The sequence below is a fragment of the Colossoma macropomum genome, unplaced genomic scaffold (assembly GCF_904425465.1).
Source record: "Colossoma macropomum unplaced genomic scaffold, Colossoma_macropomum, whole genome shotgun sequence".
Taxonomy (NCBI): domain Eukaryota; kingdom Metazoa; phylum Chordata; class Actinopteri; order Characiformes; family Serrasalmidae; genus Colossoma; species Colossoma macropomum.
The window spans coordinates 29,904,530-29,929,798 of NW_023494802.1; the positions used below are offsets into that span (position 1 = coordinate 29,904,530).

General features: G+C 38.7%; 1 protein-coding gene across 2 annotated transcripts; it reads right to left on the bottom strand.

The window, feature by feature from the left end:
- Positions 1–130: 130 nt before the first annotated feature.
- LOC118821929 (protein sel-1 homolog 3) lies at positions 131–25,153 on the bottom strand. 2 transcript variants are annotated; one of them, XM_036590617.1, is made up of 24 exons: positions 25,043–25,153; positions 23,423–23,567; positions 21,841–22,402; positions 20,625–20,751; positions 19,448–19,569; positions 18,010–18,125; positions 17,386–17,450; positions 16,107–16,230; positions 14,866–14,998; positions 14,578–14,718; positions 13,750–13,970; positions 12,943–13,122; positions 10,985–11,107; positions 10,166–10,306; positions 9,975–10,037; positions 9,557–9,733; positions 7,660–7,787; positions 6,885–6,968; positions 6,562–6,643; positions 5,682–5,757; positions 5,495–5,589; positions 4,163–4,290; positions 3,763–3,944; positions 131–2,383 (listed from the first exon to the last, which is right to left on the bottom strand). In XM_036590617.1, the coding sequence occupies exons 2-24, from the start codon at positions 23,486–23,488 to the stop codon at positions 2,115–2,117; spliced, it is 3,405 nt and encodes a 1,134-aa protein (XP_036446510.1). In that variant the 5' UTR covers positions 23,489–23,567; positions 25,043–25,153; the 3' UTR covers positions 131–2,114. The 2 variants fall into 2 exon arrangements, with proteins under 2 accessions (XP_036446510.1, XP_036446509.1); XM_036590616.1 differs by lacking the exon at positions 25,043–25,153 and having other exon boundaries at positions 23,423–24,250.
- Positions 25,154–25,269: the final 116 nt, after the last annotated feature.

The window sequence follows — 25,269 nt, forward strand, 5'->3', positions numbered from 1 at the left end:
TATCTATAAGCTTGATCAGTGGGACCATACGCGTGACATTCACATGGTCTCAGGCACTAGGCCTTGACCTGGAAAAAGAAAACAAAAAAGAGAAACTACGTGAGTATAAAGGAGACATAGAAAAAAGTTCTAAAGTGTACATCCACATGTTTTATTTCTGCTTCTAAAAGATCATTTATAGAATCAGTGGACAAATCCTGTCTTGATCTTCAACAGCTGAATCCCGTATAATTGAACAGTACAACATTCACTTGAAGAAACAGTGCAGCAAAAATAAAAAAGATGTAAACAATTTTCCACTTACCGCAGATGTAGGTTTGGTGTATGTTTAGTGTGCAAATCTTGTACTTTAGTTTAGAACTGGAGCTGCAAGGCTAACAATGCTAACAAACACTAGAACTCAATAGTCACCCAAACAGATGGAAATGTTCTCATAAAAATACATCAAAACTCAACAACGACCCACTCAAACCACAGGCTGGGATGAATTAGGACTCACATCTCTATATGTATAATGGTCATTTTCACAAACATTGACAGATCTGCACTCTTACTCCTGTAGTAGTGTGATTACAGACCCTGCTGTTTGTTAGCAATGTAAGCCTTGTAGCTCCTGTTCTAAACTTAAGGGAGCAAAATTTGGACTCCAAACATGTCTTGGCTGTTCCACTATTGGGGTCATGATAACTGTGTCAATTTGATTTTTACTCCTTTTAGGTTGACTTAAATGTGCATTTTGAAGTCAGGGCCTAATGCTGTAATACTCAAACTAACATCTGTAGGTCCTCAGCACAGCACAGTTCAGTGTTTACTTGCTCCAACACAACTGACTGAATTTAGGAAAGGTTTGTTAATCAGCTGTGATGGTATCTCAGGTGTGGGAGAGCAGGAAAAGCACTAAACTGTGAACTGTTGTCTCTTCCCACGAGTGGATTTGATGAACACTAGGCGACTGAGTATAGGCAGAAAAACTGTACCCCTTACTGGCCAGAGCTGGAAGTGCAATATTATGTTACAATCAACACAAATGAAAATAATAAAACATGAAAATAATAAAATGCATACTTTTTATATAAAAGAATGGCATAATTCTGTAATCTAGATAATTCTGTAAAGCTATACTGAGAAGTCTATGTAAATCTAGACATAAATCTAAACTAATTGTTCCAGTACACAGACTTGTCAATATAGCTTGGCAAAATAAATTGGTGTCTTTTGGTGTAACCATCTAAGCACTGGTAGCCAATGTGGAAAGACTGCGAGTCTGATCTCCAGTGATGCCACAGTCATCTGTTGCCGAGAGTCTAAGAGAACTGGAGGTAGCATGGCCTCGCCTTCTTTCTCTCCCCCGTCACTCAGAGTGATGTGAGCAAACGTGGGCGTCTGTTAACTGATGTAACAGAATTTGCAGTTAGCGTTCTCCTCCAAGCGTGTTGAGTGGCAGTTTGAAAAGATGCAGAAGTGCTTCACATGTCTTGGAGGAAGCTTGTGCTAGTCTTCACCCTCCCAGCTTAGAAGCACTGTTTGAAGGAGGGGAGAACTAACTAGTGGGTGGGGTTTGGCCATAAATATATTGGGAAGAAATACAAAATAATAACAATCTGGTGTAAAATTCTGATAAAAGCACAGTGCAAAATGTCTGTAAAGGCAATGTCATCAGTCTTGGTGTTAAGAATATACAGGTTCCTTAGTAGTTCTTGGCTTGGATGTACAGTTCTAGGAAAAAACTTTAGTTTTAGTATAAAACCTTTACATTTTGTGAAGTCTCGTTAAACTTAAAAAAGGTTCCTCACACTTATACGTTCCCATTTACAAAAATAATCCTTTAAAGATTCTAAAAATGTGAAAATTTATCCAGAGCGTTTTTTTGGGAACCAAAAGTGGTTCTTCTATGGCGTCGCAACAAAGAACTCTTTCTGCACCTAATTTTTTTAATAGTATCTGTGCATAAAAGATAAACATTCAATGCCCCCACAGCACAGAACCCAAACTCTGCCTATGCTGGTGAGCACTTCTAGCTGTATCTCCTCACATTGAGAGGACTCTGACCTTCAAGTTTCACTGTATAAAGCTGTTTTCTTCTGTAGTTTCACACCATTGTGTGTCCCCTTCATTCAAAACAGATGAGAGATAAACATCGTACAGAGGGCGCACACGCACACTCCAGTCACTGTAATCACCAGGTCAGCTGCTTCCCGCAGTGGTCGGCTGTTCTGGATCATACTGGGTCGGCCATTCTGTTCCAAATGTGTGAGAACTGAGGGAACTTGAAGTCCTCTTTGATGGGCAGGTGCATCCAGGACTCTTTCCCAATTCACTTGATTGATAGCATCTGATTCCCTCTGCCTCTCAAGTCTGCCCATGTGAACTGCAGAGTAGTAGGCTGGAGAAAAAAACAACGAATCAAGAATCTATTAATAAATTAATGAACTGAACAGACTACTAACCTTTCGTTCTTTTCCAGGTTCAGGAACAGACCATGACTAGCTGTTAATAAAGTACGTTTTTCAGTTGAAAATCGTAGTAGCGATGCTAACTACTGTTAAAGCAACGCCTAATATCTCAATGTTCAATCGTCTGTGGTGTATTCGATGCAGTGGGTGTCCAAAGTTTGCTTCTTTACTTTTGCACTGAAGCTATAAGGTACATTAAGACATTACATTGTATTAGATTTTCTAATACAATACGAAAACCCACCCTTCTGATGGGTTAGCTTAACTATGGCAACCGTGTTAAATTCATCTTTTCAGTGGAGAAAATGGATGCTAGCTTGGTTGTATTTAATAGCCAATAGTTCAGTGGCTAGGCTAGAAGTCAGGATTGTTTGACACCACAGAGATTCCCAATGACTGTATGATGTATTTGGGTATTACAGCAACAGAACCCTGATGAACGAAAACTTTAAAAACGAGATAAATCAAGAACTCTGTCCAGCCGATGTGTCTGAGGAATATATTGCTGTGCTACAGAATCCTAGGCAGGAATGCCCCTTTGAGTTAAACACTTAAACATTACGTAAACACCTTGTTTATGTTGTTTTTTTTACAGTTTTTCTAAAAAAAAAGTGGACAAAAAGCTTACTATGAGCGAAAACAGCAACTACATAAGCAAGTCTGTTTGAGTTTACTTAACAACTCAATGCAGTTTTCCACCAAAGCTAATTAGCTTCCATTACTTCTTAGCTGCATTATTGTTGTAGCCTCTTTATGAAACTAAAGAAGTAAACATCAGACACCAAACTTGTCTTTGATCAACTACATTTAGGGTATTAAACTTGTGTACATTTGATTTTTTGCTAAAATATCTCTTTAAGCTCATTTGCCAACACAACCTCCCTATGAGATCAGAGTGCTACAGTGGCATGAACACATTTATAATTCATAAATTCAATGATGCATTCTAGCACTGAATGTTTTCTATACTAAGATATGGTCACAGCATAAAGTTGAATGGATTCATGCATCTAATTGCATCTAATGTAGCTTATGTTATTACTAAACTGTCATCTGTCACTGTCTAAAAAAACATGCATCTCCAACATAGTAACTTTACAAGAAAAGGCTAAATGTTCTTAACCTAGTGGTGGGTAAAATGGCAAAAGATAGTATCACGATACTTCAATCCAATTTCAAAACAGACAATACGTACTGTAATATTTCGACACAGACACAAGCACATTTGAAAAATATAAATGGAAATACATGTTTTTACTTTTTTTGGATGGTGATGATATAAAATGCATGGTAAAGTAGAAATGCTTACAGAGAGCACTTTGTATCACAATGCCCAGCACAAACAGGAGGAGAACTGCGAGGGTCCCCCAGGCCAGGGTCAGCTGCGTGGTGCTGTGAGTGAAATCCCGCCATGCTTTTCTCACCTGCACCCCAAACAGAGCCAGAGCGCATGGACTCATGTCATCCTTTTCTCTCTCAAACTCCCTGCATCTGCAGAGCACAGCAGAAAGCACTGTGAGAAATGGTCTGAGAAATGGATTTCCTCTAAAAAAAGTGCAAGGTTTAATGAGTATTACTATAACTGATTATAATCAATTCAATCAATAACATTACATAATTGATGCAGATGAATCACTGCCTTCATTTTACATGCTGTTTCACACCCCTAGCATCTCCACATTTATATCAAAAGTATCCAAAGGCCACACCTTAGTAAGAGACTCTCCACCACAGTGCTCTTGTCCAGCTGAGCCTCAGCGGGAATCTGCATCTGCTTCAGAATATTCCAGGGGACACTGTATCCTTCTTCAGTCAAAACTGCCAGATTATACATTCCCTGTATTTATGAAACACGGCATAAGCATTCAGTATCAACGTCTTTAGTGTAGCTCTCCTTAGTTCCTAAATGTGCAGTTTAGTAGAAGTGAATGTGCTCTTCATGTCTTTGAACAGGATAAATTATAGTAATAATAATTATAAACAGCCTCTGGTAGTGTACAGTAATAAGAGCTTCAATTGAAAAAAAAAATATTTTATTTTCTGTTAAAGTAGATGAAGTAGACTCCAGATATTATTTCTAAAACCACTCTGTTTCTATGTGTAATGTGTAGGCTTTGTACTTACACTTAATTCTAATAAAAAAGAGGAAACAACTGCATGCATTGTGCCTTTGATAGAGTAAAATTTTAACCAAGCCGTGCTTAGGAAATGAGTATAGTGTATATATTTGACAGCTAGATCAAGTACAAAGTATATACAGTACTGTGCAAAAGTCCAGTTCATTTATTTAATCTCCAGTCAAAATGGCCATTAAATACAAATGAATGACTTTTTGATATATTTTTTTAAAAAGGGAGAAACAATATTTAATGGAAAATTATGAAGTCTACATAATGTAATATAAAATAATTCAGTATTTAGTGTGTCCACACCTTGCCTTTATTACAGCTTACATTCTTTTCAGGAGACTCACTTTCAGTTTTTTAAAGAAATCTGCAGGAATATTTTTCCACATCTCCAAAGTTCAGTCTTACAAGTCGGTTGCATTTTTTGCTTCTCATTAATCAAGTAATGCCAGTTACAAATTTAGGTTCAATCCAACTATAAAACCTTACTAGATCTCTAATGTTCTAGTGCAAATGTCCTTTTTTGTCTATTTTCTTTTCTCAGTAAGGGCCTCTTGACAGCTACGCATCCTTTCAATCTCATAGTTCTCACTTCTCACAGTGGAAGGATGAACAGAAACACCAATTTTTTAGATCTGAAGCAAGAGTGGAGCTTAATTTTCTCCTCTCTCTCAAAGACGAAAGCTTGAAGTACTGTTTATCAGATGGTGACAGTTTTGGTGTCTACCACGTCTTTTAGGGTTGTTAGAGTCTCATTTTTTCTGTAGCTTTTAATCATTTTCTGAACTCCAATGGAAGTTCAGAAAATCTTCTTGGAAAGATCTCCAGAAAAATTCATATTTGTATTTGACTGGAAGTTAAACAAACAAAGAATGTCTGCTTTTGCACAGTACTACAGAGGCGAATGTGTGTTACCTGAGGACTGCCCTGTAGCGCTGCTCTGCTGTACAGGGCTATAGCCTTGACCATGTCACCTACAGCACTGTAGTGATCTCCCATCTTCAAGAGACCTGGGAGAGAGATGGGGGAGGTTTCTGTTACTTTCCTTTTTTGCTAAGCAGTAAGTGAAGGACCAGCACATTCAGTAGGCCCTACAACCTACCAGATTCATGAGAAGCGTAGTTATGGGTGGAGTAGTTATGATACCTCCACTGGCAGGTAGAACCGTGCTTCAGCACCTGTCGTGAAAAGGGAATATTTTGTATAGGTTGAGCTGACTGATGTTACAACACATCTGCTAGCACGCAAGTTAAACTGCGAGTTGAGCAAAAGTATTAAATTTACATTTTTAATTTTCCCCTTTCCACAAATGTTGATCAGCCAAGCCATGTTTGGTGTGTTTGCTTGGCAAATAATCACTTACTCAGATATATTATTTCTGACAATGCATGGCATGCTGTATCAGTAAAACGGGACCAAACAAGCACCAGACTTTTGTCCATTTTTACGGATAACCTGTCATACAGTTCAGAAAGTGTCACATTAGCAAGCCTATTTGAGTTTGCACGATGTTAACAAATCATACGCTTCCATTACACATAGCTTCATAGCTTCAGTGCAAAACTAAATAAGTAAAAATCATTGACTGAATATGTCTTCATGGATGTCTTTACCATACACCACATTCAGGTCTTAGAATCATTTTTCAAATACAGGTTTTTAAATCATACATCTCCACCGATATGCCACCATACATCCTCCAGATATTATTATGACATTGGGATTTTCCAAATGTAATTGTGGTAAAAAAGCCAAATAACAATAGGCCTATGGTTCAAATTCATGCCTCACTCCTTAAAGAGACAACAGGCAAAAATCCACCAAGACATGTTTGGGGTCTGAGGTTTGCTTCATTGATTTTGCTCTGGAGCTATGAGGCAAATGTAGGTGGGAAATAATGGAAGCTTATGACATCATAAGCCCCGTGAGTAAACGTTCATAGGCGGGGCTGTGAAAGGTGCTTCAGTGGAGAACAGGATTACCTCACAGAGGTGGGCAGCATTGTTCTGCGCCACAACGAGACCAGTCTCTGCCAGCATGGCGTATTTGAGCAGAGCCTCATCCCTTACACAAAACAACACACAAAACGGACACACAGTTTACATATAGTGTTTTAAGTGAGTGAAAAAAAATGCTCTGTCACTCTGACTTGTTTGAAAAGTTGCAAAATCATAAGTAAAAGCAGAAACACTGTACACAGCATTGAAACAAATATATCTTCTGGTAAGAAACAGAAAAAACACAGGAGGATAAGAGAGAAGAATGAACAGGGGTGACTGGCTGGATGGATGAAAGTGTCTCTCACCATGATCCTCGCTGATAAGCTTTCAGAGCTTCTCGGACTGTGAAGCCCAAGTGGCCATTTTTTTCAGTGACCTCCTTCAGCAGACTGTGGAAATAACCAATGAAAGTCCATGACAAAACTCATACCTGGACTTACCCAATCTAAGGCCCAACTGATACACTGCCTGGCTGATAAAACCAGTAAAAATTCCGCTGATAAACACTGTTATCAAATGACTTGTTTTATATATGCTCAGTCAATATGAATTTATTGATTTCATGCCTTTCAACATATTGGAGAGTGCTTATTTTTGATCACATTAAATATACTGACTGAGTATCATTTATCAGATTTTTTAAGGTCAGTATTGTATTGGTCACAAAATTCTCATACCGGTCAGGCATAATCTGGGCCAGCCATAAACATAAACAAGGGCAAAGTCCTGTCAGACGTCAGGACAGAGGACGAAGTGTAATGAGGCCTCCACGCTAAAACACTCCGAACACTCTTTATCTGTTAGAGAATTAGACTTGATTTTCAATTTAACTGTGATGATTTTGCACGACACATGTAAACAAAATTCTAACCAAATCACATTAGATTTTTGCGACAGCTGACATGTGCTTTAAGAATGTGGTTTTATTTTGCATTTTGATTGGTCAATTACTTCCAGGATGTTCTAGAGTCAAACCTCCAATTGCCAGCCCTAAGGCATTTCATATAGTGGTCTAAATCACTGTCCAAACACTAGCTTTCAAGCATTCCTTATCACTCTATGAAGCACTGAAGAACATACATCACAGCTCTCTCAGGGTCTCTGCGAACTCCTGCCAGCATTCCTCTGGAGAGAGACGATGCCGCCTCCACTGCCCCCTCCACATGCCCCAGTTGACCAGCCTTCAGGAAACACTGAAATGCTGCTGTCTGAAACACATAGAATGCAGAACTATGTTGTCTAAGATAGAGGCAGATGAGCATGTAGATATAGAGGCTGCATGAGTATTCATTTTCACTGTGAGGTATGCAGAATCACTATTTATACAACAAAAAGCAACACAAAAGTAACGTCAAACAGCTGAAACCCGCAGGTCTCGGTCTGCTTCCAACCGAACCCTGTTCGGTTCACTGCTGGTGGGACGCATTTTTATGATCAAACGAAGGAATTCATCAATAAAGCTGGCTCTCCTCTTCTTCTAGCAGCACGTCAGCGCTTTACTGTCAGCATAATCTGCCAGTTTTACCGACTTATTGCTCTCATATTGCTCCTGCAGCTCAAGCTGCAGCTGATAAAAACGACAGACAAGCCATAAAATAAGAGCAAAGATTTGTGTTTGGTTTCTGGCCGAGCATCAGCGACCTGAGTAGTTAAACTCAACTTGATAAACCTGATATCAAGTAAGGTTTATTATTATTGTTGATTGTAGCGACGCTGATCCAAAATCGTGAGTGGAGCGAGGTTTGTTTCAAATGAGGCGCTAAAACCCTCAAAACTAAAGAGACTCCAGACCAAACAGTGACTCCTGTTGGAAAGACAAGAGAGCATTTTCAGAGACCGCAGCTCCAAATCACAGTCCACACCTACATCTACCTTTGTTTCTTTTTCCCCTTTTTTGACCTCTTTGCAAACATGTTTAAACATGTCTTTAACATAACTGCAAATTTTGGTTTCTGTGATTGAAGTGAAATGGACAATCCGATCTTTTTCAGACCCTAATTTACAGATTTTCAGCGTGAGCAATTAGGAAAAAAAAGAAAGCTGTTTTTAAAAAGCTGATTTTAGTTTTTCTGTTGGCTGCTATGCTTTATGGTTATGAACAGGTGGGCCTTGGGATGAAAAAGGTTGAGAATGCCTGCTCTAATTTATCTGTATACACTGCACTTATTAGTACAAGTCACAAATTAAATTAAAACAACTCAAAGAGGCAGATATTTCCTATAGACCATTTTTACATGCCATTTCCCACAGACTATTTTTCATACTCTATTTTTTATAGAAGTTTTCCAGTCAACTTTTTATAGATCTGTTTTTTTATAGTTTTTTCCATAGACCATTTCCATAGACCGTGTCTCCATATCCCTTATTCTAGAGACCATTCTTCCATTACAAATTTCACATAGCCAGTTTTCTATAGACCGTTTTTTTCCATAGACCTTGTCTCCGTAGCCCTTTTTCTACAGATTATTTCTCCATTACTGATGTTTAACATAGCCAGTTTACCATAGACTGTCTCTCCATAGCCCTTTTTTTTCTACAGAACGTTTTCAATTACTCATTTTTAACATAGCCAGTTTTCTATATACCATTTTCCATATACCATTTACATAAAGCAGAACCTATGAGGAAGACTTTACAGTGTACAACAGCTAAAAAACAGTTTAAAATGATTATATCTTAAATGTAAGCATGTAATAAGTTTTAACAGTTCTCTTTTGTCCTTCTCTTTAGCCTTATTTTATGTAGGCTGGGTTGAGGTAAAATGAAACAGTGTGTTAGGTAATATGGGAAACATAGGCTGTAGTCTGTGAATAGTAAAGCTGTAAATAATCGTTATTTTATTCTGAAGAAATAGCAACATTTAAAAAGCATCAGCTGAAATCTGAATAAGCAGAAGTTTCTTCATATATTTAAATCTACCATGTATTTCATTATTGAAATGTCTGTACTGTAATATCTGTCTGCAGCTGCTGCATACCTCATTCTTCCCAGGTGTGTCTGGATTGGCCCCATTCAGGTGATAAACGCCCAGGTTGAACACCCCATCCTTGCTGCCATTTTGAGCTGCCATCTCAAAGTAGTACACTGCTTTTCTGTCATCTTTCCCTATAGTGCTGTAGTACCAACCCAGACCATTCAGAGCAGTCACGGCTCCCTGACAAACACATACTACAGTTATTACCCTCACAGACACACATATGTACTCAAATCACTCCTCTTAGCTTGTTCAACACCAAAAATGTAAAGAAAAAGTAGGAAGATGGACAAGATTTGGATTTGAGGCTGAGATTTAAGTATTCTTATTACATATATTGTGTTGTTAAACTTCAACTTGTAATATATACTCATATATATCTACACACACATATGTATACGTACATATATATCACACTCACCATGTGAGCTGCCTTCTGCAAGAACTTTAATCCCAGTGTTCGGTTCTTCTTCACTGCAGTTCCCTGATAAATATATAAATGTTATCTAATAATTGACATGATCACCACACAGTCCAGACCTCCTTTCACTACTATTCACACCTACATTGGTCCTCAGTGTTAAAGTTAGCAGATTTGAGAAGCAGGCTGACCTTCAGCAGGAGGATACCATAGTCGTACATGGCTGTAGCATCAGTCATCTGCAGGGCACTCCTAGCATACCACTTCACTGCTTCACTGATGTTCTTCGTCACACCATTACTGCCCCAGAACAACATCCGCGCCAGTGTTTTCTACCACATGAACACACAACAGCTTCGCTGAAACCTTATACATAGGCACACTGAACCAAACTGAAGAAGAAATGCACTTAAAAACCACTTTGAACCATAAAAGCCATAATTATCGCTGACAGTTAGGGGTGAGAGATATGGCAAAAATAATGTATCATGATACCTTTTTATGATACACAATATGCATCGTGATGTTTTCTTAAACTGAATAAGTTGGACCAAACACAATAGAACCTGTAGCACCACATATAAGAATACTATAACAGTAAGTCTACAAGTATAATGATTTTTATTCAGTGTTTCACAAACTACACTGCACTAAATTCAGTTAAACAGGCCTAATGATGCTCACTTTGTAATTCCAGTGTTCTTAAAGTCCTGATGATATCCACTACGTCATAAGAAAAGTCCACTGTGACATAATTTATCATGATAACAATAAAATATCATCATATTGCCCACCCCTACTGACAGTAACAAAAGCAATTATCTCTCACTCTCACTCTCAACAAATAGAAAAATTGGCTTGAACATGTAGATTCTAAACTTTAGTACAGTATAATATATAAAGGAATGTATGAATGACAGCAACTCTTAATGAATGAATAATTACTCCACTGCAAAAGTCACTAGCAGTGAACACAGATCAGTTAGCGTGTGTGTGTGATGATGCAGTACCTGAGACTCGATGTGTCCCCTCTCAGCCTGCAGTCTAATGAACTGCACAATATCCCCCTCCTCCCCCGTCTGCATCTGCAGCTCCTCCACATTTGTCACACGCACATGTTCAGTAATGGATTGCTATGAAGCATCATAAAGGGTTAATAAATCACTTGGACAGTGATTAGACTGCATTATACTTAAACCCCTTAAACTCTGTACGTGGTCCATACTTCCGTTCCTCACTCTCACAACTACAGAACTTACACAGTTTCATAGTAGTTGCTGAATAATTAATAGGCGTTACTGAATTATTCAAAGTAGTTAATGAATATTTGTAGGTATTCAATAATTTCACTCTTAATTGAATAATTAATAGTAGTACAGAACTTGCACATTAGTTTTCCAGTATATACTGAGTAATTTATGTAGATGAGTAATTTATAGTACATTGTGAGTACTTTATAGCAGACATAGAGTAATTGATGGTAGATGTTGAGAAAATTACAGTAGCTACTGAATATTTCATTATTGTCATAGAATAATTAGTGGTAGATAATGAATAAAGTTCCAGAATAATTCACAGTAGTTATGGAGTAATAAATTGTAGTTACTCAATGCTTAATAGTGGTTATTAAATAAAGTTTTCAATAACTGAACAATAAATCATCCTAACATCTTAAAATGTAAGAGATTAACACTTACAGTGTTTAATTAACACTTATTGTGTTGTATTAACAAACAGGGGGTTAATTAACATACTTTTCACTCTTTCTATTTTCTTCACAAATAAAAAAAATGAATGTATTTAATGTTTTTTTCATTTTGTGTTTTCTCTTACTGCTGATATTCTATATGAAATACCCCTTAACCAGAATAAAGACACTTTAGAGAAAATGATATTAATGATCTGGTCCACCAGATTTAATGTGGCTACCAGATTAAAACTGAGCCAAATTTATTGAGTCCTATTCATTTATTTTTATGATTTTTGGAAAATAAGTGGGGCTGTCATGATTACTCAATCAATCTGGATCACTCAGAAACCTTAGCTTCTCACTTTTTCCAGCTCAGTACTTTGGAATCTTTCCAGGCTTCACTGCATGTTTCGCAGATAAAGAGTGTATGCAAACGAACATTCAAATATAAACTAGCTAAACTAATCTAAACCCAGGCCAGAAAGAGTTTATTCATGCAAATACAGATAAAGAACGTAAAACAAGCTCGGAATCAGTCCTGGGTTTTCTCTTCAGACAACTGCTGTTTTGATTGGCTAAAACAACACAGTACTAACAGATCATCCACATGTACACTCTGCCAACTGAACATGTTCTCTAAAGAACCTGAGAAATATTCAAGAAATCTGAAGAAAATGTGTTCAAATAAAGTACTTAGAGCATCCACTATCACTGCAACTCTGACCTAATGTGAATCCAGCAGCTAATGTGCTTTGCGTCCAGCATCTGTATTGCTACAAAAGGCTCAGTTACAGCACAAAGAGCAGGCAACTGCTTGCAAAAGACACTGCAGAGCGTTCACACAGACGTGCAGATGGGCAATCAATACAGAACTGACAAGATCAAGATGTGGCCAGCTTAGTTCAGATGCCCACACATAGTTGGAGCGTCTGAGGCTTCCAGGCAAGCAGCGTTTGAGCTGCATGCTTAAATTTGAAAGCGCTTCACAGATTTGCATGTTAAATTCAGAAATAATTGAGTAATTGGACAAACTTGCGAGCTCTGACAGGTACTGTGAGGCTTTGAGTGAATGCTTGTGATCGCAAGATCCCACATTCCTGGAGGGTCTAGATCTTTGATTCGATTCTCCAGTAACCCAACTATTGCCCTTACAACTAATACCACATACAGTCGTACACTTGTCAGTGTCTTTGAACGATCAAAAGTGTTGCTTATGCAGAACATTTGGGCCTGTTGGTGTTTGGTGATATGTAGGGTCAGTAGACGTGGGCGGCTCACCTCAGAGTCCTGGACTTTATCTCGATCGATGCTGGTCTGTCGGCCCACGTTGGCGTAGTAACCATACGCAACGTCCTGGTCCTTAGGAAAGCCGTCCAGACCCTGCATGTGCTTATAGCCCAGATGAAGCAGAGACAGACGCTCGTCTCCTAAACCTCCCATCAGGCTGTACACATGACCCTGTGAACGTGGACATGAAAGGTCAAAAAGCTCAAAGACTAACATGACTTTCAATGCTGCTGCACAATCGCCCCTAACAAACAGATCCATTAAACCGGTAAAGAGTTTCTACTCTGAAATTACACCACTAGCCAAAGGTGTAAGAAATACTTGGATGCTGCCGCAGAGATTTACTCACACAGATAAAAAAATATGTAGACGCTTTAGATGCGGTCTCTAGAAAACGCTACGGAAAGATTAGCTAGATTGGTGGGCTGGTAATCCATAAAGCCTGCTATGGAGCCCCCGAAGGGATGTGGTGACATTTTTTTTTTTTTAGGTAAAAATCTGGTGCACACCAGATACTATCAGGTGAGCACCCAATACTATCAAGTGAGCACCCGATACTATGTGGTGAACACCAGATACTATGTGCTGTACTGAAAATGTAATGTCAGATAAACAAATAGATTACAGGCTAATAGAGCCCGTATCAGTTCATGATAAAACAGCACCCTGCTGACCAGGCAAAGACAAGTCCGAATTTATACCTGCTTCAGAAATATTACGCAGAGCACTGATTTAGATCCAGAGCACACTGGGCACCCAATATACATCAAAAACACAAAACATTCCACTGGCCCCTACCTTCTCCTGGTCCACTGGCAGCCCGAGGCCAGCTAGGTGTAAAGTGGCGAGCATGAGGGAGGCCTGGTGATGACCCCAGCAGGAGCACACCTGCAGCAGCTCCAAAAGAGAAGACACAACCTCCGGCCCAACACCATCACCTCCTATTTCACCTAACCCCATGACCACGTCCTGGAAGAGCTGCTGACTCAAGAGCAAAATTCTTCTGCTGCTCCACGGGTCTGCAGGAAGGAGTGAACACAGGTGAATGCATGAAATGTAAAGAATTAATGCAACACAATCATTCTGTTATGACCAGGCGAACAGGAAAGACTGCTAACTTTATCATTGATGGTGAAGATATTTTGCATGGATCAATTAACAACAACAGAGGATCCAGCAGTCAGGAAATACGACACAGACTGGCACTCGACAGAACGAGGATGAAGGAGTTTGAATATGTAATGATATGCATCTACAAGATAGAGAGCAGAGCCGTCCAGGCTGTACTCTTTTTGTGGTTGTTTATGGATGTGAAAATAAAAATCAGGGCAGAAAAAATGTCGATGCCTTTGACCTTTGGTGTGGGCAAAGACTATTGACAGGGTGTACAGTAAAGAAAATAATGTTAATTACACCTATTGTACTCAAAAACCTACTGTACCTAAAAACCTTTTAAATTAGAAATCACACTGGGTCTGTTTATATGACAGTATATTTCTAATTTTCTTTAAAAAGTAAAGATAATAAAAGTACACAGTTAATCAGGGGAAGGTAACAAGAGGAATTACAGTCTTGTCAGTTGTATTCAGTATGTGTGCTGTATGAAAGCTTTAAAGGTGCTGATACCCAAGTTCAGTTCTTTTTCCTGCATTCTGAGAATCTTCAGTACAGCGCTGTATTTGACCTGCTGATCCCAGGACCACGTCTGTATGCACCTCGGCGGAGCAAACGTCCTCCTTAGCCCCTCATAATACGACTCACACACATCTGAAAGATCAGGGCACAAACACTGTAGTCAACACAACCAACGAAACTTTTCAATCTATTCAACAGGCACGACTCTGTAATTCAGAGCTGGACTGGCTTTTTTTACACTAAGCTACAAGCAGGGAAACAAGCAGCAGAGAGGTTCACCATTGTTGTGTCTGACTCGGCCATCTGCTAGAGCATATAGAAAGCCTGAAGTGACCCATCTCATCTCCTCACATTTCGTGTGGGCTTCATCCAGCAGCTTCAGGGTCCTCACTGGAGACAGAGGATTTACCACCTCAAACGAAAATGACACAGTGCATAAAAATACACTCATACAAACAAAAGTGAAGCCACTTGTTTGAATCAAGTACAAAGAAATGCATTTAAACATTACAAGTGTTTGTGTGGACATTAAAGCTTGGAGAATTGCTGATCTATCAATCTTTTTTTTTTTTTGCATCCATACAGTTGTGTGCAAAAGTTTGAAAAGCTTCAGTCAAATTAGATCATTTGTTGATTTTGTAAGTGAAAATAAAGTAACACAAACTTTAATATCTCATTTTTTAGCATTTTCAGTGCACAGTTTCTATTCATCTTCTCTGAGTTTAACATATTAAAACATAAAACATGCCATAACTTTCGACCGGTTACGTTTAATGTGTTATTTATCCACACATCTCTCTCTCTCTGTGTCTCTCTCTAACCAGAAATAAAGATTTTACAGTTTACTACATGAAGTGTATGCAAATTAACAGCAGTGTAAATCTAACTCAATCTGATTGTGGTTCTTCAGGAAATTACTGAATCTCAGACTTCATCATGATTTGATCTGATTATTTTTATTTGATTCTGAATTCATTTTTAAAATACACTCAACATTGAAACGTAACAGTGGGTTCCCTCAGTAGTGAAATGGACAATAAAGCCACTTAACAAATACTTCTATTGTTACACTGGATTATAATTAATTCTAACATTTCATAATTAATGCAGTTGAATCAGCACCTTCAATTAAATAAGTGAAAATCCATAATTAAAAAAAGCTTTTTTTCTGCAAATTTTAGGGCACTTTTTATATTTTTGCTGAGTTTAACATGTTGGAAAAAATACGTGGCAGAACTTTTGCACAGGCTACATTTTATGTTTTCCCCCATTATATGAAATTCAGGAAATAAACAGTAACTGTCCATTAAAATGTGCAGACGTTTGGTCTTTTTAGAGGATGTATTCATTTGTTTTCACTTGAAAAAAGAAATCAACAAAACATGCAATTTGACCATCAAAACTCTTGCAAGCGACTGTAAGAACCATAGACTGTATACAATATGTACACAATCTATGGTACAAACAAACTATGAACTAGGCTGTATCACACATGAAAGTACACAGACATGCATTCTCACCTGTTCAGCACCTAAACGATGATATTTGATTGGTCCAAAATATCCAAGTATGCCTGGCATGTAGATGTCACCACCAATCACAAAGTATCCTGAAGTGTCATTATGCAGAACAGCATTCTGAAACCTGGAACGTAACACAGAGGAGCTTAGCACATGGAGTCTGAGTTCAGTGTAATGCTTAGTGTCATCCTAGTTCATCTTTTTTTCGGTACAGTATTTATAATCTTTGAATGGTTATGAATGGAGTGTTTTAGTTCTTTTTTTGTTTGGCTTTTTCCAACAAAAAAACATTCTCTCAATTAACTCCATTACTCATCAAAAACTGGTAGTTTTCTCAATTACTAATCCCTATGAATGGCCTTAAACATCAGTATGACATTTTAGTCTCTTGCACTAAGCATTTCATATAAACACTGTAAAGGAAAAAACAAAAAAAGAATTTGGCACTTTCTTGTCTTTGAACCTGCTTTTAATGTCTAAAGAGGCCACATTATCAAAAAGTCAGTTTTAAAAACATTGTTAAAGTCTCTGAGTCATTCATTCATCCATAATTCACTGGTTTTGCAGACATCACAAAAAACAACACTTTTACATGAACAGTTTTACGCAAAGGTTTGAACGGCCCTGTTTGACGTTTTGTTCATCCTCCACAGAAAACACACATGCATATGGCACTTTCTACCAATTTTAGTGCATAATAAAATATTCAATATAAAATTTATGCTTCAATTTATTTTCCAATATGTTTGATTCAGCAGATAAACAGTAAATGTGTATTAAACTGTGCAGAAGCGTGTTCTTACTGTGTGTGTAACATATTTTCACTTTAAAAAATCAACAAAACATGGAATTTCACTAGGGGTACTCAAACTTTCGCACGCAACTGTACACACCTATTCAGCATAGAGCAGTTTACCACCCATTCAAGTTTCAGTTATGAGGAGTGTTTCAGCACAGGCTGCCTTTTGAATGAGGCACAATAACGGGCAGCCAATCACAACGAAGGTCATCTACATACATCAGTTTTAAATGCACACTAACAAAAACAGGAGAATTGGCATACAAACATAAACTGTAACTCCAAACATGAAATCTGCATGTGAAGGACACCAGTAATGCATGTAATCAGTGCTGAAATTACAAATAACTGAAAAGTCAGAATGTATGAATTGCCAGATCATGGTAGCAGACATTTTATTATTAAGTATAAAAGGACACAACACAGTATGACAGCATCCAGACCATATTAATACATATAAACTATTAAAAATGCTCTTACTCATATGTGTGTTGTGCCTCCGCCACGTCTCCTGTAGGCTTTTCATGTGTAATTCTGAGTTTTGCCTGCAGAGGAAAAAAGCAGCACAGCTCAGTACAATTAGAAATACAATCTTTAGTACAATATACAGTCACTGCTGTGTCCAGAGTCTTACACTGTGTGCTGCGTGTAAAAATATCATTATATTTATGCAGCTGGTCGAAATAAACAGCATTCAAAGCAGATCTGCTCAGTTTAATTTTTGGTGTAGTGCAGACATTGTTTGCATTTATCTATATATTTGATTTACATTACATAGTTATTCTTTATTTAATATAATTCCACAAATACAGAAAAAGTAATGATTACATTTACATTCGACTAAAACTTTAGAATTCACACTTGGTAAGAGAAATTTTCTGCTTGTTTCATGAGCTATGCATAAGACACTTCATATGACACCTATATTTATATATGTTTCTTGTGGACATGTTTTTTGTTCATTTAGAAAATCAACAAAATATCTAATTTGAAAATGTTGTTTTAAACTTTTTACATGTGACTGTAACTTTACAGGGTTAAAGGAATAATCTCACACGCCCAAACACCGCAATAAACATGAATTCTATAACGTCACTAATCTACCTTTGAGTCGTTGATAAAGAGGTCCAGTCGGATCCAGGTCCGCAGAGGCAGAGGTGTGTGAGCTGTAAATGCTTTTTCGTCTCTGGAGACCAAACGCATCTGCACCACCACCTCACCTTCACAGAACAAACACAAAGTCAGACAGCGTTCACTACATCTACAGCGCATACAGTCCCTTTGAGTTTAGTATACAGGGCTTTCAGGGTTGGGGCAGATAAAGAAAATGGACTATGGTGGAGGTCCTGCGTATTTTGCAGCACAGCATGCGGGGACAGAGAGCCATTAACCAGCCCAGTGTTGTTGGGAGCGGGACGACACATAGAAATATAAATAATATCTTGCAGCATATTAATAAGAAGTAATAAATTCTTTCCAAAGAGTTGTGAAGCAACCAATCCTGTGAACAAGTGAACTGCATACAGAAACAGACAGTCAGGTGGAAAGTGCTAACGTACGTGACTAACGCAGATGGAAACCAGCTATACAAGACTGTGGGCGGGAGCAGGACAAAAGGTTATTGTTGTGGGTGGGATTGAGACAAAGGGTGCAGATTTTCTGAAGGGGTGTGGAATGAAATCTTGAGGGAGCGGGACTGAAAAAAAAATCAGGCAAACGTAGACGTCTAGACTGATGCAGGGACGTGGGAAGTAGGGGTGCCAAGGGGGCTGGAGTACCCCAAGATTTCAGGATTGTTTAAGGTTGTTTTCACATTTGGATTGTTCAGTTTTAAACTTACTCAGAGGTGTACAATATGGCAGAAATATGATCACAAAAATGGTCCCAAAAGTGCACCCACCTGAACCCCCTTCCAAAGTGGTCTCAGTGTGGTTTATCTGTTACGACCCCAAATGGCAACTAATATAAAAATATGTAATTAAACTTTTACAGTAATTTCTTGTCAAGTTATCAGATAAGATATAATCATGGCTTTTGAAATACAAAGCATTCAAAGGAAAACAGGAATTCAAAAGAAATTAATTAAATTTTAATCAATTCATTAAAGTTAAATGATATACAGCTTTCTCAGTTATATCTCATATATTGACTTCTTTCCAGTTTTTAAAGGTCTACATTGTTGGTGCATTTGAATAATGCACCCATGTATATGCAACAAAAATAGTTTTGTGTCACTGAAAACAGTAATTCCTAACTTTTGAAAGGGAATGTATATCAAATACAATATAATATATAATAAAAATACAATATGTGTTTTAGATGTTTTCTCAGTAGCACAGAGACATTCCATGCTCTTCATATGCAACAAAGGAGAACAAAGAAGAAGGGCAGAGTTTGTTTTTACTGAACACATGCCTTTATGCTTTTTAGGGACTGTTAATCACTTTCTTAAGAAAGAGAGCAAAAACTGTGAAACAGAAACTATTAAAAACGGCAGTTTTGGCAATGCTAATATGTTTTTGTGATATCAGTGTGCACTCACCAGAGTCTGTCAGCATTACGAGAGGCGTGCCATACTTCCTGTGCTCGTTGACGTGTCTGAGGATTGCACAGAACTTTTGGCTGCACCAGTCCAGCAGGTACAACCACACCGACAGGGCCACTCTGCAGGTGTATATTTAACAACGTAAACACACTCTCCCTTTGACACGGCACATTAATTACACTTTTTTTTACTTAGAATTTTAAAGTCATTCAGGGTGGTTTGATGTGAAATGCTCTGTTCTAGAAAAAACCTACAGAGCCAGAATTGTTCCCAGTAACGATACGAACCAGACATCTGGCACATTTAATGCCTCACAGAAAGTTATCACACAAAATGATGCGAATATGGTGCCTGAAGCCTGAAACATTGATTCACAACAGTTTAGCAATCAGATTTTGGCTGAATATGTATTTTTTGACAAAACATTTATGGCGGAGAGGTACACGCAGGGTGCTGTAAGGCAAAACAGCATACAAAGACAAGGATTCTTTTTTATTTACCGCTATTTTACCATTATTAACATTACACTGGGTTCCTGCACAAGTTTTCGAATCAAATTTAATGCTTATTAATACCTTTTTAAGACCTGAGTGTAATAAAAAGAAGACGGTTTCCACTGCTTATCAACACACAGTCTCAAATATGGCAAGTATTTATTTTATTCAAAACTATTGGTTGATAAACACGGATATATGCTCTGTGTTTATCAACCAAACACGGATATAAGCTCTTTATCGATTTCAGTGTGTTTGCCTTTGTTATGAGTTCTGCCATCCAGTCCTTCATTAGCAATCAGTGTCAACCACAGGAACACTGTCGGCCGGGTATTTTCAGTAAGCAGACCTGAAAAGTTAGGCCCATGAGTTGATTTGCATCTAAAAACTTTCAAAACACCTGGAATGACTTACATCTCAATAAGCGAATTATGCAGAAATTTTGAAAAATAAAAAATTTGGGGAATTCTGCTTTAGGGAGTGTTTTTCACCCTTACTATATATTTCAAATTTCATAGTTATTCTGACTTCTTCAGAGGCTGACATCTTGTTCTGACAACAGAACAAGCTGTTAGATCTGAAAAGTAATGTGAAGAATTTTGCATGGGTTAAAAGGGCACAGTTTTTCATCATATTATAAAATTCAGTTTATTTATACTGAGCAGTGTTGATTCTCTGACCTGGGCTGTTCTTTAGCGCGGAAGCGTGCAGTCTCCAGCTCTCTGTTGATGAAGGTGGAAAACGTACGGATGACTCCATATTTCTCTCCAGTGCTTGCAAAGGGGAACACCAGCAGATCCACAACATCTGAAACAGCAACGTCAGATTAACAAAAGCATCAAATAGAGGCCAGACTAAACCTGAGTCTGGACAAAAACCAACAGTGAGTCAACATTGGTGCTGCATTCAGTCCTTAATCTATGAGGTTAATCTATGGCCAAGAAGAGAGGAACAGCGGCTAACGAACTTCACTTCCTATGCTGAGAGGCCGCATGATCTGCTGCTCTTCTTCATACTTCTACTCAAGTTGTTTCTTTGGAAAGGTCCTTTTACTTATACTTTGTTCATTATTTCACTGAAGTAGCAACACATTTACATCAGTAACAGTGACTGTAACAGTAACGCTGTTTTCATATTTTCAATTGTTACTCTACTAAGACTCTTACAGTAGTCAGTGACTGTAACAGTAACACTGTAACACTGTTACTAGTCAGTAACAGTGACTTGTTTTCATATTCTCAATTGTTACTCTGATAAGACTCTAGCAGTAGTTAGTAACAGTAACAGTGACTGTTACAGTAACACTGTAACTTGTCAGTAACACTGACTGGTTTTCATATTCTTGTAACTCACAGTTTTCACAGTTTGGCACATCCAAACTTTTATTATACACTTTGGTAACATTTTACTGAAGGGCTGCATTTGTGAGGCTACTTAACAACTACATAAGCCTTTTATGACATCTGACCTAAACCTACATTAACATTTAGAAAGGCTTATTCCAACAAGAATCAGTCATCATAAAGGCTGCTTTAGGAAATTCCACCCTAGAAAGTGTTATGACTGTTATAACTGACTGTTATAACGCTTTTATAGGTTTACGTCAGTTGTCATGACAGGCAGTTGGCATGTAGGTGTTGTGTAGCCTTAAGAACGTTGACCTACAGTAAAGCGTTACCTACACTTCTACAACTTAAGCATAGCGAAGTTGCATTGTAGTCTAAGCAGTTATTGTAACAGTTTTCATTAAAGTATTTAGAAGCTAGTGTTTGATTAAGCTACCAGCCCAATGCTTGTCATGTTCAAATGAGCTTTAATGAGTTGCTTTGCCATTTTCCTGACATACATTGCACCATACGATCCACAGCAAGTGTAACTTCTTCATCTGAAACTCACCTGACTCTGGAGAGCATTGTTCTATTCTGTCTTTGGTCACATTCCACATTAGCTCCGCCCCCCATGCCACTGATCTGGTCCATGGTTGGGTGGGACGCTCAGAAAGTGGCACCACCTGCAGGAACTTAAACGTTCTGACTATTGATTGATGATATTGACCAATTCCAATATTACTGCTACCCCCTCCTTCTTCATCCAGACGGACCAGCCAGGCCCTGACCATCACATTGTGGGCATCCATGGGCCGCCTAATGAAAAAGTCTCTTTTGTATACCAAAGCTGGAGGAAATGCAAGCTGAATCGTTTTTGTCCTTGTCTCTCCAACCTTCCGGACATGGGTCCATGTTCTCCTGAAGCTCACAAATCCAATGGTTCTTGTAGTGGACAGCACAACCTCAACCCCTACTCTACAGGCTTTGGTACATTTGTACTTCACCTGCACACTGGATTCCGCTGCAGCTGTATCAGGCGCCGAACCAAACTGCACTAAATCCCCATGCTGACTCCTGTCCAAAGCAGGTGACGGTGAGTCAGTGGTGTGTTTGGAGACATCACAGCGAATCTTAAGCAAAAGACACAACAGAGAGCGGTTAGAGTAAAAATCTAAATACACTCACTTGTTTACATGGAAACAAACTCGCTGGTTCCTTGTAGAGAAGCTAGTCTTGTTTTGCAGAATAAAAAAATAGCCAATTGTGCTTTTTTAACGATTTTGTCAGCAGTGCTGCTGGAGTTTTGACCAAAAATATCCAGCCAATAGCATCCTGTGACCACTGAAGGACTAGAGGACGACCAACACAAACTGTAGCAGATGAGCTACTGTTTCTGAGGTGGACTGACAAGGTAGGTGTGTCTACTAGAGTGGACAGTGAGTGTTTAATAACTCCAGCAGCACTGCTGTGTCTGGTCCACTTGTACCAGCACAACACACAGTAACACACCACCACCAGTGTTACTGCAGTGTTGAGAATGATCCACCGTCCAAATAGTACCTGCTCTGTGGTGGTCCTGTGGACCTAACAGGGTGAAAGGGGGCTAACAAAGTATGCAGAGAAACAGATGGACTACAGTCTGTAACTGTAGAACTACACAGTGCACCTATATAGTAAGTGGAGCTGATAAAATGGGCAATAAGCGTAGAAACAAGGAGGTGGACTTAATATTAATGCTCATGGGTGCACATCTGTGCAAAGACTGGTAAACTACTTCCCTTTTGAGAGCTAACCAAAGGTTCTCTTACTTCCTGCACTAATACAAACATCCTGAACGTGTGAAGGAGCCATAAAAGTATATCTGAGGATTTTTTTTCTCAGTTAACAAAGACAATAACGACTGGCTGTTATGGAGTAACATTAGGCACTGAAAATGTGTCCGAGTGCCGAAAGAAAACTAAAAAAATGTACTTCGTGTCTTCAGACAAGAAAGAGAAAGAGTAAAAAAAGTCAGTAGTAGCCTCATCACTTTGGCCCTGAAATGATTTATAAGCATTTATCTGCCGGTAATGAAAGAAAAACTTGCTTAAACTGCTGAAACTGAAGCAGGCTGAATGAAGCCAGGCGCTAATGTTGATATGATAGCTCACCACAGAAAGCACCGCGGCGCACAGCGTTACTCCGCGGACGAAGCTCAAACTCCCCCACACCGTCATGTCGTCGCGTTTCACAGCACATCACACCACAGTCCAGACAGCAGCTGAGGTGAATTCAAGACCCAAAACGACATTTTCTCTGAAATAAAGTGAGCATTAGCAGTCAGGACGTGCTGAGCGCTCTGTCGTGTTCAGGAATGTTGTCACCGCTGAGCTGCGGCTGCTCTTCCGTGTGAGGGAGGCAGGTGGGGCCGACAGAGGCACCTGCAGGCCCGACCGTCAGGACCACAGCCTGTCTCTGAGGACGCTAACTCCCAGAGCTCAAAACAGTGATATTTTCGGAGCACTGTGGACTTCCTCCCCCGAGGGACGAGATTAAATCCTGACTTCGACTGAATATCACAAAATAATAGGCAGAAAATACACAACCTGTAGAAATGATTAGATTAATATGCTGAAATCACTGAAAGACAGCTAACAATCAGGCGGACTACTGTGCTATCTGAGTAACACTGCGGATCGATTCCACATCAGGAAAATAGTAGAGGGTATAACAGTAAAATGATGGAAGGTATAATGAACATTTTTGATTTTTTTACTGCTAGAATTCAACCTTTAAACATTAACATAGAAACTGTTGGAGTATTTAGTCAGGCCAAAACTCAAATCTTACAATAGTGGCTTCTTTTGGGATCTAATTCTGCCCACAAATTCAGAAACTTAATTTAAATTCGCACGAGCTTCACGTCTGACAGAAAATGCACTCTATGCCGGGTTACACAAATGTGAGGTGGTCAGGATGGCTGTCTTAAATCTGTCTTTTTCTAGTGTTGACGCTACAACAAAATCAACCGTGTTGAATATTATATAGTTATACTATAGTAAGTTTTAGGTCTAGGCTCAGAGAGAGAGAGAGAGAGAGAGAGAGAGAGAGAACATGAATGCCTGAAATCTCTGTAAAAAGGCAAATCTGCTCAACTTTAAAACAAAAATCATATTAACTTAAAATGTAAACTATATTTCATGTTCACCGAGTGTAACAGTAATGTAAGGAAATGTGCAGAGGCCTTTAGGAATGGCATTACTGAAGAAGCATCAGTGTTTTTTCCCCCTTTTTTTGCTTCCTGTTACAGTGCATTAGTTTACATTAAAAAAATGACGTTGTCGGTGAGGGAGTGATCACGCCTAGGCATTTGAGGATTTTGCGCACTCTTCAGTATTCAAAATTCAAAAAGTGTGCTGATAGGGCTGGGCGATATGACAGTATTGTAGCCTTCAGTGCTATCAAAAGAGACACAGCTTCGCTGTTGGCCACAGCTACGCCTTACATGAGCAGTTTACTCTTTACGAACAGCTCGTTCACTACTCAGCTCATGTCTCACTCTCTCAGCCCTCAGTAGATTTATGAGGAGCCTGGCCTCTTCCTATTTCTCCCATTATATCAAAAACACACCTACAAAACACCAGAGGGCGCTCGTGAGCAAGTCCTCAGTGAATGGAGATAAACGGCTAAAAACTAAACGTTAAAATTATTTCTAATCACTTGCCCAGAACTTTCCTTTAATTTTAGAAAATAGAGGGATGCATTTTACCAAAAAAGCAAATAAAACTTACCCATATGTTTCCTTTTTTCTACAGTAAACAGGTTTTTGTAGCAGGATGCTAGCATTACGGCTACTGAGCGCTGACAGAGAACTTGTAGAGAGGAGATCTACCACTCTGTAATGTCTTCTGGGTTTTTCACACGCTAGAGGGCGCTCCTGAGTGAGTCCAAAATAAATGGGTTAAGATGGAGAATTTGAGCAAATCATAGTTTAGAAATGTTTAAACATTTTTAATAT